Source organism: Borostomias antarcticus (genome assembly GCF_949987555.1).
Source record: "Borostomias antarcticus genome assembly, chromosome: 2".
Taxonomy (NCBI): Eukaryota; Metazoa; Chordata; class Actinopteri; order Stomiiformes; family Stomiidae; genus Borostomias; species Borostomias antarcticus.
The window spans coordinates 37,603,382-37,616,487 of NC_140235.1; the positions used below are offsets into that span (position 1 = coordinate 37,603,382).

Genomic DNA, 13,106 nt, shown 5'->3' on the forward strand with positions numbered 1-13,106 from the left:
ACCCTGGGTTCTAAAGGCGACGGGGATAGAAGATAGAACCCTGGGTTCTATAGGCGATGGGGATAGAGGATAGAACCCCGGGTTCTATAGGCGACGGGGATAGAGGATAGAACCCTGGGTTCTATAGGTGACGGGGATAGCGGATAGAACCCTGGGTTCTATAGGCGACGGGGATAGAGGATTTAAGCCTTTAAGGAATGTGCTTCTGTACTTAGAAGGCAGTTTTTAAAATTGTGCACTTTGATAACAGAAGGTGAGAAGGGCACTGTAGGACAGATAAGCTGTGCAGTGTGTGTGTGTGTGTGTGTGTGTACATGTGTGTGCGTGTGTGTGTGTGTGTGTGTGTCTGTGTATGTGTGTGTGTGTGTGTGTGTGCGTGTGTGTGTTCGTTCGGCTGGTTTAGAGTGTAGGTAGAAGACAGTAGGCGAGGGGCGTCTGTGTGTGTGTGTGTCCATGTGTCATCAGTCCATTACGTCACTAGTGGCTTCAGAGCTAAGCGGCGCCACCTGTAGGCTGTTCCTGTGGCATGACACGCGGCTCTGCGGAAACCATAGAAAGCTCTCTTGCTCCCCTTGCTGGGAAATGTGAAATATTACAACGCTCCCTTCGTAGACTTTCTCTGTCCCTCAGGGTTCACACTTCCCCTGTTCTCTTTAGAAAATGTCTCTCACATTAACTTTCTAAGAATAGACCTATTTATCTTGCTAATTTATCTTGCTCGGGTGGTAATTGTAGTAATGTGTGTGTGTGTGTGTGTGTGTGTCAGATAGCGGAGGTGTTGTACCCCCTGGCAGACTACGTGACCGTGGAGCTGACCAGGATCCAGTGCCTGGAGGCCAGAGAGGTCATCGTCAGGACGCTGTCGGCGCAGGGGGAGTCCCAGGACTCGCACGTCGCCGCCATTCCAAACAACCTACTGGTGCCTGTACACCCCGCCCCCCAACCGCCGCCGCCGCTGCTGCCCCACCCCCACGCGCTGCCCCCGCCCCCGCACCCCCACCACGGCCCCTCCCACCTGCCCCCCCCGCCCCACGGCCAGCCCCTCCTCCCCCCTCACCCGCAACCCCCTCCGCCGCACCCCCAGCCCCTCCTCCTCCCCCCGCCCGGCCCCCCCCAGCCGCTTCTCCTCCCCCCGCCCCCCCACCACCCCTCCGCGCCCCAGCAGCCCCAACACCGGCTGCCCCTGCTGCCCCACCCCCACCCCCACCCCGTGCCTCAGAGACCGGTAAGTGCTCGAGACCTGGAAGTAGCCAAAGAGCAGGGGGCGGGACCGCCACCGGGCCAGCCCTGGGACTCCGCCCCTGCGCAGCTGCACGGCCACGCCCTCCTGGAGGCTCCGCCCTCCGCCAACCGCCGCTCGCCCTCCCCGCAGAGGATCCTGCCTCAGCCGCGCGGCACGCTCATCCCCGACACGGTGGCCAAGGCCATCGCCCGCGAGGCGGCGCAGAGGGTGGCGGCGGAGAGCGGCAGAGTAAGACGCTTTTGATCACGCCGATAGAGAGAGAGAAGCCTTTATTTAGACAGGGAAGGACATACAGTACTGAGACCTAGGGCTGGGTATCGAGGCGAATTTCAAGAATCGATTCGATTCCAATTCACAAGGTTCAGAATCGATTATCACTATTCGATTCGATTCAATATCGATTCGGTTAGTGTTACTAAAATCAGTTTTTTTTTGCTGTAACCTTAATAACATGACTGCCAAGTTATGCAACACATCAATACTAGGGCTGGGTATCGATACTGATTTCCAAAAATGAATGAATGAATGAATCATTGAATGAATTAATGAACTCATTAAATAAAAGATTGATTTTGGGATTCATGAATCGATTCTGAATCATTTGATTTTTTAAACTCAGCCCTACTGAGACCAGGTCTCTTTTACAGATGTGCCCTCCTCACAAACAACATATACAGTAGTACAGAAGTATTATTAGAGTACAAACACACAACAGTAGTGACCAAGTACAGGAAAACAGTAGAATAATTATTAAAGTACAGGAAATGACTAGCATCAATGGCATTTACTAACTACAGTCCCACATGTACAGTATCAGTTAATTGTTTAAGTGTTTGCAGGGGAATAAGGGATGATAAGATAAGCTTGTTTTGTTTCTGAACGGAGTTCCAGAGTTTAGGGCCCAACATCACCCAGTCGTCACCCAGCAGCGAAGTCCTAGTGTATCTGAGTGATTTCATTGGCTAACAGCAGTTGATACGGTATCATTCAAATGTATTAAAGGAGTAGTAAAGGGAAAATGCATGTCTAGGGTAGCAAATTATATGTCAGAACGCCAACTAACACCTCGGTGAGTTTCTTGTCTTTGAAATTGAGAGTTTAACATGTTTTTTTAATGATTTTTCAAGGTGCCCACCCACATCCATTTTATGACCAAAACGGTGGTAGAGCATTTATCAGACTTTCTCAAGAGTGCTAGTTTTGTCAACGTTTTGACTCTGAACCATAAACATGCATTTTCCCTTTACTACTCCTTTAACTGTGAAACGTAACATTGGCTGACCTCAGCTCTCCCGATACCGTCTCTCGTAGATGGACAGGAGAGGCCTGTATCCAGACCAGGGCCAGGCCTACCACCAGAGACACTCAGACGAGGAAGAGGAGGATGACGAGGAAGGGTACGAGCGCGGCCGCAGGAAAGGGGCCTCGGTGGACGAGTTCCTCAGAGGGTCTGAGCTGGGCAGGCCGGTATGTGACATGGCGTGATTAAAAACAACAAAAAGGTTCACATTAGCTTTGTGTTGGAAATCATCCAGACTCACTCGTGTGTGTGTGTGTGTGTGTGTGTGTGTGTGTGTGTGTGTGTGCATGTGTGCGTGTGCGTGTGTGCGTGTGTGTATGTTCAGCCTCACTACAGCCACAGCGAGGAGTACCACAGCGAGAGCAGCCGAGGGTCGGACCTGTCTGACATCATGGAGGAGGACGAGGAGGAGCTCTACTCTGAGATGCAGCTGGAGGAGGGGCGACGACGCAACTCCCACAACGCGCTGAAGGTAGGACCTTCCTAGGACCCTAACCCTAGGACCGCCCTAGGACCCTAACCCTAACCCTTCCACAACGCTCTCAAGATAGTACGGCCCTAGGACCCTAATCCATCCCCTCCCACAACACGCTCAAGGTAGGACCTCCCTAGGACCCTAACCTAACCTTCCCACAATGCACGTAAGTTAGGAATCAAAGTAGGACCACCACACAGTTGAGATCTAAAACGTGCGTAAACCTAACATTTAGTTTACGGGCTTTTCAATAAGAGAGGTGGCATGCTAGGGTGACATTTGTGTCAGTTTCGAATGGCGAGATGATTTTAAGTGTGTGTGCGTGTGTGTGTGTGTGTGTGTGTGTGTGCGTGCGTGCGTGTTTACAGAATATGGGGAATTCTCCCTCAGGAGGCAGGATAGACCGTGAGACAGGCAGGCGGCTGGCCCACGGCGGTCCCCAACCCCAGAGACGACCCCTCATGGTCCCCTCCATCGGTCAGTCCAACCGCCTGACTCCTCGGAGGAGGAGGGCATTCTGGGAGCTCCGAGTGTTTTCTGTGCTTTAATGTTCTCTGTGCTCTTACTAGATGTACTGCTTTACTGTGTAATCCTCCATGAGCTTCTCTGTGTGTACAGATCACCCCCGTGTCTTTGAACCATGCCCATACCCTCACTGAGCTTACAGATTCCTCCTCCCATCAACCTACAACACACACACACACACACACACACACACTAAAGACCAGCATCCCCCATTAACACACTTTGTTGTTTTCTCTGATTGCCATAGCCAGCCGTATATTGCGGCGCAGCATTAGTGCGCAGGAAGCGAGCTCTGTGATTGGGCGGGGCGGCGGCGGGGCGCTGCCGCGCGTGTTAACCCCGGTGGTGTTGGTGTTTCCTGTAGAGATAACCACAGAGAGTAACAGTGAGGCCAACCTCTCTCCCATCAACGAGGATCATGTTTACTATGGCAGAGTAGCGCGGCACAAGACGTCCCGCCGGCGCTCGGGCGCCAGGCCTCCCTATGGTACGTGTCGCGGGCTCCGCCCCCCCTAACCTCCCTCGCTCCGCCAGAGCGCCGCCTAAAGCCAACGGGGGGGGGGGGGCGCTAGCGGAGACCGTCGGGCCTGGTCCGGGCTGACCAGTGACCTCTAACATGCTTCAGACGCACAGCATGATCCACACTGCACTGCAACCCCCCAAAAAATGGCGGCTCTTGTCCGGCCACACTCGAGGGCCCAAGATGGCGGCCTGCTGCTGCGGATGAGATGAAATGACAGACTGCTGCTCAGTGAATGCTCCCCCAACCCCTTCCTCCCCTTGCACTGAATTCCATCAGTTGCCTGCAAAACCTCTCAACCCTCTCAACCTAACACTCCCCACCACACATTTTACTCGGGCCATGCATGACTGGCCGTTTAAAAGTCCAGAGTGTTGAGTAACAGGGCTGTCCTAACGCTAGAAAACTCAACTGCTCAAGCACATTGTTTAAAGATTTACCGGAGGTCTAGTGCAAAAGCCAAACAGCCTATTTTAAGTTTGTCGGTGGTTTTATGTAGTTTGACAGCACATTTCCCATAATGCCGATGGTTTAATCATACCCGAACCAACGAGAACATCAACAGTGTGGTATTTTCTTCGCACATACAGCAGTTATTAGATAGATGTACTTGTCTGTGGTTCGACAGAAAGTAGTTCCAGAGGGCTTGGTCTGCATGGTTATCTCTCAGAGTCCAGTCGACGTGTTTGTCTCCCCGTGTTTGTCTGTCGTGACGTGTGTTTTGGTCTGATCCACCATGTTTGCCTTGCTCCTCATCCAGCCGTACTGTGCGCTATGTGGTTGGGCCCTTCTCTTCCTCATAGCTACATACATACTGTACATACTGTACAACCCGATCACATGACGGACGAGACGCACTGTACATTTGTCTCTGCGCCGACGAAGGGACAAACTTGGATTGACCGCAGAATAATGCATGCATGCCGAGAGAAATGACCACACAACGTAAACCGTGGTCAGATGAGGTCAGCTCAATCCATCGTGAGATACTAGCTATTGCATGGTCACCTGAGCGGGTGTCTTATTTGAGCAGTACTACTGTAAATGTCTGTCAGTGCCATGAACAACTCCATGCACACTAGCACGCTTAACATGCCCCACAATGCACTAGTGTTGCTCAGGGTACAAGCTGCCACTGTAAACTGAAGTGTACTACATTCAAGGCAGAGAAAAATTACGTGGCTCCATAATTAGTGTTGCACAGTGACAGATTGTGCTGATTCACTAACGACGGCATGATTTATTTGCATTGATGTAAGAGAATCGGTTTCCATCACTCTCTTTCTTCCCCCCCCTCCTCCCAGATGGCTACAGGGACCGGGAACGCCGCTCGCCGCCGTACTACGACGAGTCGGAACCCGAGGAGTCGTTCCGGGTGTTCGTGGCGCTGTTCGACTACGACCCGCTCTCCATGTCTCCCAACCCGGATGCAGCTGACGAGGAGCTGCCGTTTAAAGAGGGACAGATTATCAGAGTGGGTTCTCTCTCGCACACGCGGACGCACACGAGCTGTGTGTAAAACACGATTTATGTTATACGTTGTGAGGTATATACACTAGAGTTGAAAACATTTTCAGAAACAGACATTTATTCAGCCAGGGAGGTTTTCACACATGCTAGGAATTTGTTTTAGCGTCATGCTAGTCTCAACGCCAGACCCAAGATCCAACGCTACGTAAGCTACGGTATGCTAATTACGTTACTGCATGCAGATCTCTCTATGGATATGGGACACTTCATGCAAATATCTGGTCTTCAAATCCTGGCAATTCATTCGTAGCGCCGAAATCCCGGCGACACCAATCAGTAGCGACTTTTGCGGTCAGGCGATCCCCACCCATAGATATGCCCCGCCCATCTAACCTGGGCTAGCGTCTCATTTGCTGCTACGACCTGTCACTCTTTCAATTCTGACCCGTCGATACGCCCTCAGAATACCATCTTGGGCGGCGAAGTGGCGCAGACTCTATTATGTAGTATGTGGAGCGCAGCGATTCAACATAGCATTTGAGCGTCACGCACCAACAGTCCAAAAAAAACAATAATAATAATAATAAGCTTTATTTCTATAGCACCTCTCATACACAAGTGTAGCACAAAGTGCTTTACATAAAAAGATATAAAAAGTATGATACAGAGGCATACACAGAAAGAACAAATTCCTAGTATGTGTGCGTGAACCTACCCGGCTAAATAAACCCTGATTCTGAAAATGTCCGTATGCTCGCTGCCCGTCTGACGCGTCCCCCTGTCTGTCTCAGGTGTACGGGGACAAGGACACGGACGGGTTCTACCGCGGGGAGGTGCGGGGCGGGATGGGGCTGATCCCCTGTAACATGGTCTCTGAGATCAGGGCGGAGGACCAGGAGACCATGGACCAGCTCATCAAACAGGGCTTCCTCCCTCTCAACACGCCCGTGGACAGAATAGGTAAACACGCACACGCCACGTGTGTGTGTGTACCCGTGTGTGTGTGTGTGTGTGTGTAAGAGAGAGAGGGACAGTGAGAGCGAGAGAGGTAACAGGTGTTTTTTTTCTTTTTCCGGTCCCTGCGTTACAACCCACCCCCCACTAGCGGAGCAGAACCGCGGAGGCCTCCGGCGGGACCAGGTCACCCGGAGGATGGTGGCTCTCTACGACTACGACCCCAGGGAGAGCTCCCCCAACGTGGACGTGGAGGTACTCCCTCAACCCCCTCTCTAGGGCTGGGTTTAAAAAATCGATTCTCAAATGATTCACAGGCCAGCGCGCAGACTGGCTATTCTCCGGCTCACATTCTCTGCGCTACGATCGGATTGTTGCTGACGAATGACGACGACAATATTCTCGGCACCAACAACGATCGTAGCGCAGAGAATGTGAGCCGGAGAATAGCCAGTCTGCGCGCTGGCCTGTGCGCATGCGTGCTGGAGCAAGTGGGGAAAGGCGTGTAAAGATCATATTACAGAGGCTAAAGACCCCGTATTTGAAAACCACTACAATGCCTCGCGTTGAGGAATCTCAATTGTCGATTCATCCAATCTGATTGATGAAAACAACCGTTTAGCTGCCGAAAATAGATTTTGAGAAACTGCATTCTCGGTGCCCCGATCACCGTCATTACATGGATATACTGGCTCGCGCTGGATTTTACATTTCTTCTACAGGCCTCCGAACTACACCAAAGTGATCTCGGTGAGTCAAACTTCTTATAATATGTCGTAAATAAGGTCCAGGTTGTCAAAAACGAGCATTGCCCTTTAAGGTTACAGCTAAAAAAAAACAACTAACCGAATCGATATTGAATCGAATCGAATCGTGATAATTGATTCTGAACCTTGTGAATCGGAATCGAATCGATTATTGAAATTCGAGTCGATACCCAGCCCTACCCCTCTCTCTCTCTCACTCTCTCACACACACACACAGCCAAGTGCATAGACACATGAATCCTTCTCTCTTTCCTCATAGGCTGAGCTGACCTTCTGCGCTGGGGACATCATGGCTGTGTTTGGAGACATAGATGAAGACGGGTTCTACTATGTGAGTGGTACAGAGCTCCGAGATCTCGTTTAGGTTCCGTCGGGAGAGGATAGCGAGATGTCTGTCCGAACCGGTCGGTTCCACAGGTTCATCCTCACAGGGGTGCCGTGGGAATCAGACGCTCCACTGAAGAACCCATGTCTCTCTCGAACTCCCTCACACTCTGGTTTGGGGCTGGCAGAGTTGAGCGTCTCCAACCATGGTCTTCACACACTCTCCACCCCCCCCCCCCCCCCCCTCTCCTCTCCACAGGGCGAGATCAATGGCCACCGTGGCCTGGTCCCCTCCAACTTCCTGGAAGAAGTGCCTGACGACGTGGAGGTGTACCTGACGGACACTCCGGCCCGCTACCCCCAGGACGAGCCCGTCGCCGCCCAGCCCGCCGCGGAGGCCAAAAGGGTACACCATCGCCGCTCTCAGCGCTAGGGCCCCCCTCTAGGGCCTCCCTCTAGGGCCCCTCTGTCCATCCATCCTCCGTCTTCTCTTGATTTACTCGTCGTCTCGCTTCCCCCACTTCGCCGCCTGTGTTCCGTCGTGCGTGTTTTGTGTGTTTGTCCGTGTGTGACGGTGGTGACCCCCCCCCGACCCTAAGCCAATCCTGACCCCTATGGAGAAGTGACCGGGCCACATGTAGACCTTTCTGACTCTTAGAAAGGAAGAGGCAAAGCTGACGAGGACAGAGCTACAGTTGGCCCTGTGACTGGGTCAGTATGGAACAAAGGAGAGTGGATATTTGAAAAAGGCTAAAGTCATTCCTACCCAGAATAATTTGGTAGTCCTTTTTGCACTGACACACAAAATCCAAATGTAGATATTGTGTATATTGATAAGTGCTTTCTGAATGCTTCTAATTCGTACCACTTGTTCCTCTGGGAGAGAAAGGGTTTCAGAAAACTGTAGGGTGGATGAGATAGCAAAGCATGCCTTTTTCAAAAGTAAACTTGATGCCTTTTGTATAATAGTGGACTTTATTGGCCCAAACTGCTGTATTTCCTGGAAGAGGCTTTGTTTCTTGTTTGTATACTGCACACGCGTAAAGATCTATTTTTCTGGTGACAGTGGATAGGCATGTCATGTTTGACCTAAAACCAAACAAACTAACAGATGCAGTGACACAACTGTAATAAGAAGAATGGAACAATAAACGGACAAATTGAATATGAATAAATTTTCATTCGCAATCTGTGTTCATGTGTTGTTGTTGTTGTTGTCGTTGTGTTGTTTTGCATTTCGGTTCTCATAGTGGTGGTGTGGTTTGCTTTCTAAATGACGATGTCACCACATCTGATTTCCTTTCTTTCCTCACCTGCTTGGCAAAACCAAAAAAAACAACCAAAACAAACAGAAGATTGTTCATTCCACTTCATAAATGGCTCCGTCTGCCTCATACAGCAAGTCACCAACTAGAGACACCAAACCCATAGATCTAATGCAGACGACTTGTAATCACACCAGCTGAGAGCTGCTAATGTTGTAGACAAACTCGGACAGCATCTTGCTATCACACTCAATTACCCCTGAGACCATGAACGCAGTAATATCTGGGATCCACCAAGATACCAAAGACAATTTATCTGTTCTTTTCATGCCTGCGAAACCAAAAAACGATAACAAAAGGTTTTTATTTACAATTGGGACCTGTAAGTGAAATATGTGATAAAGCCCATTCAATTCAAAGATAGGATTCCTGTGTAACTTTGATAGCCTGGTGTGAACCTACAGAGAAACCTGTATGGTTAGCATTAGCATTGCTCCCTTTCCAGCCAATGCATTAGACCGGTGGTGTGGTATCTATAGTTGTGTCCTTGGGTGTCTCCCTCATAGTCGGTGGACCAATCAGATGTGTGTGGAACATCTCTCCCGTGAAATATCTCTGGCGTTGCCCCTGCATTCACTCTCCCTCTACAAGCAGGAGAACAGCAGGTTTTGTAGAAAGTACATGTAGCAGCACTGCTTTGAGGATTTAGACGGGTCGATGGTAAGACAAGGACATGGGGAGAAACATACAGTCCAGAGGGGTCTCCATCTCTCCAATTGGCATCATTTGGATGAGTCATCCATCATCAGTTCAGTAAGATCTACAATCTCTATTCCTACCTTTGCTTTTCACCACACATGCCGTTGTAAAGCACTTTGGATAAAAGTGCTATATAAGTGCAGTCCATTTACCATTGACAACAGCATTGTTAAGCCCTTTAGGTCTACATCAAAAGAGCTGGTAGAACTATTGAAATGGATTGGATTGCTTTGACGTTTCAAAGATAGCAGCACACAGTGATAAAACTTCCATCATAAGTCTGAGTGGAAATGTAATTACCTTCTTTGGAAATGGACATTTGGAATACAAATTCTTCCCTCTTATTCCAATTCTAAATCATGTCTCTCCTTCAGCACCTGACCCAGTCATGAGTCTCGCTGGGTTTAGCATTGCTGTTGATTAATGAAAGCAGGGGGACACAGGGGCATTTAAGGGGTGTGTTAAAGGCAGGACAGGTTCCGCTATGCCACACGACAGTACATCATCACTTCCTGCTTTGTAACACCCTGCCCTTGGCCCCGCCCCCCCACCACCTCCTCCTCCCCCCTCGCATCTCTCCCCAGGTAACCACGGACACCACGGAGAGCACCGCCCCGCCAGTCCGGGCGCCGTCACCCATCGTGCGGCCCCTCCTCCCGGGCACCATGAGGCCCCTCAGCCCCAGCAGGGGGCCCCGGGCCCCCCACGAGTCCACAGAGTCCCTGAACACCAAGAAGAAGAAGGGACTGCTCTCCAAAGGGAAGAAACTGCTCAAGAAACTATCCCCTGTGAAATAACCACTGCTCCTAGCGAGCCCAGTTAGATAGACTGGGCCCGGAGCGTTGCGTTGCATACATGCAATCAAGTCGACTGATCCAACAGCACACAGCAGTGGCAAAGTGTGTGCCCATGTATACAGGACAATATGAGCCTAATTATATATATATATAGTATATTTATATAAATATAGTATATATATATATATATATATACATTCAGAGATACAATACTCATGTTCTAATGATAAATACATTAGCCTACTGTACATACTGATGTACTTAATGAGTGCCAAAACCCAGGAGAAGAAGTCGGCTCACACTTACAGTATAACTGTGATGTATTTGAAACCAAGGAAAGAAATAGGAGTTCAAACTAGGATTTTCATGACATGTATTTTCACTGTTTTTGTTGGTTAAAATGAATATAACGGGGATTTTATTGAGGATTGATGCAATGTTGCTGTTTCTCTGCAACAGTTCTCCATATACAGTACTTCAAACAGGCGGGATTACAGAATACTCTCTTTGTTACTCTTCTTTAAGTTTAGAGATGGTTTACATGGCAACTGCGCCATTGAAATAACACAGATCTGACACAGCAAAAAAATACTATCCATGTTGTGATATTGGTCAGTATACCAGGAGGCAAACCATGACCCCTAGTGGACGGGTGCAGAACTACACACTGTTATTGATGGCATTCTGTCAGTGATGCTGGCTGCTTAGGATGAAGCCACAGAGGCTTCACTCAGTGCAATATGGCATCAGCCTGGTGGCAGAGGTTGGAATCACTCACAGACAGGCCAGGTTTAAGATGCTCATGAAATCATACAGAATGACTACAGAATCGCTGGCCATGGGGCATTACAACTAAGAGCAGGGGCTAAACAGGATGGGCTGCCTTTGGAAGACAGGTTAAACCATCTCAGTGGCCTTTATGAACACAATACAAGCATGACATTCCTATTTTTTCTATGGTCGACAAGGTTGTTTCTACAGTAACACCAGTCTTTGCCAAGAACCCCAGTTGCATCCCGGGCAGCCTTGTATGACAACAACAAAACAATAAATTGAATTGATGTTCATTGTCATCGCTGTCCGACTGTCATGAAACGCCTAGTTCAAGACAACCTTCTGTGTTTGCCTTCCTTTTGCACAAAGGTGTGTTGTGTATGATGAATGGAAATGACCTGGTTCTGTGTGTGTGTGTGTGTGTGTGATGTACACATCCTTCTCCCCCTAAAAAAAAAGAGGACATGTAGTTATACAGTAAGTCATGTGATCTAGTGGTGTGCTGCTAACTACATTGTCAGTGTATCTTTTTGTTCTGTCGTCCAGAGAGCAGAGGGCGCCGTCGGCAGCCCCCCCCCTTATAAATAAAGATGTCTAGATGTGCCCTCCAATCCTGCAATGTTTACTTGTTTACATTATCTTCACACTAATGGGCCTCGGCCGACATTTTCTTTTTCAACTCAAGGGAGACAGAAGGAGGACCTACATGCTGTACTTAAAACCTTTAAACCTACTGTAGCGGTGATGTGGCGCTAAAACGAGTGAGAACAATAGTCATTATATTGTGTGGCTCTGGCTCTCTGTTTCTAACAGCTAACAGAATCTCGTGTTCAATTTCTCATTAGCCTTTTTCAATTACTAATAGTGCACAGCCACAGCTTGGCACACTAGACTGAACTAGGCGTTTGAGTCAAGTGAGTGTCTACATCAACAAAGATTACAGGGTTCTTCTCGGATTCTTATTGTTTTCTGTAAAGAAAAAAGAAAAGAAAGAGACATACAGATTGATTCAAAAGAATGTATAGTTTAGTTTGCAATAGTTTACATTTTATAATTTGTCCAGTGTTATGTCATTTAAGTGTGCATCCTGTTGCAAAGCTGAAATAAGGTGTTCAAGTCATAATACCAAATCATTCATTTGTGAATGGGTGTAGTGTTTATGCCGTTGCTCTTTTGTACTTTGATCCATTTGTAGATAATTTCTAAATGTTTCTACTTGATTTTCAGGTGGCCTTTTTTTAGTGCATTGAGATTTCTTCATGTTAACAGTGCAAGCATTTTCCATGGTGTCCTCAAGATGTTTAAGTCTGCGGTTATGTGCTTGCTCTGTGAATCAAAGAAAAAAAAACTATAATTATGGTGATCAAATACTGTGTGGGTGTGCATGTGCGAAAAATACATTTTTTTAATCAATAAATTTGATATTTTGCAGTGTGTTTGAATTCCTGTATGAGATAGTATTTCATTTAGAGAACGAATTGAGAATATCATTAATAATTAAAGTTCAACGGTAACGCACTGTAATTGCAAGTGCAAATTTCTTCAGCTTACTGTAGTAGAAGTTGTGACATCAGCTTCACTGCCAGTGTGCTGTTATACTGCTCATCCTCACGGGGGCAGTGTTGCTCTTCTAAGATACTAACCTATTACAGTAACTGTGTCTAAAAGTGTCTAGAATCCCATATCCCAAATACCACCCATTGAGTCGCTGTGGTCCACAATAAACTCAAGCCAATATTACATATCCCTGTAATTCAAAATTAACCCCAAAGCAATCCAATTTAAATGTAATACTCAAAGTTATATATAAAATAAATATAAGATGGGCTATGAATATAAAGTGACTTCGAGTGGGCCTTACCTACATGCAGCTTACTATAAATCGCGTTGATGCCGAGCAACCTTTTTTTTGAAGCCTAAGAATATGGGTCCA

General features: G+C 48.2%; 1 protein-coding gene across 1 annotated transcript in view; it reads left to right on the forward strand.

Moving 5' to 3' along the window:
* The window catches only part of rimbp2a (RIMS binding protein 2a), a gene marked incomplete at both ends in the record, with an annotated part of 55,210 nt that extends 44,811 nt beyond the window's left edge, over positions 1–10,399 (forward strand). The window contains 10 exons of the mRNA XM_084450062.1: positions 767–1,471; positions 2,555–2,722; positions 2,869–3,015; positions 3,390–3,495; positions 5,368–5,537; positions 6,325–6,514; positions 6,639–6,742; positions 7,514–7,585; positions 7,838–7,984; positions 10,187–10,399. Coding sequence (XP_084306188.1) covers positions 767–1,471; positions 2,555–2,722; positions 2,869–3,015; positions 3,390–3,495; positions 5,368–5,537; positions 6,325–6,514; positions 6,639–6,742; positions 7,514–7,585; positions 7,838–7,984; positions 10,187–10,399 — 2,022 coding nt within the window. The remainder of the gene's footprint in view (positions 1–766; positions 1,472–2,554; positions 2,723–2,868; positions 3,016–3,389; positions 3,496–5,367; positions 5,538–6,324; positions 6,515–6,638; positions 6,743–7,513; positions 7,586–7,837; positions 7,985–10,186) is intronic.
* Positions 10,400–13,106: the final 2,707 nt, after the last annotated feature.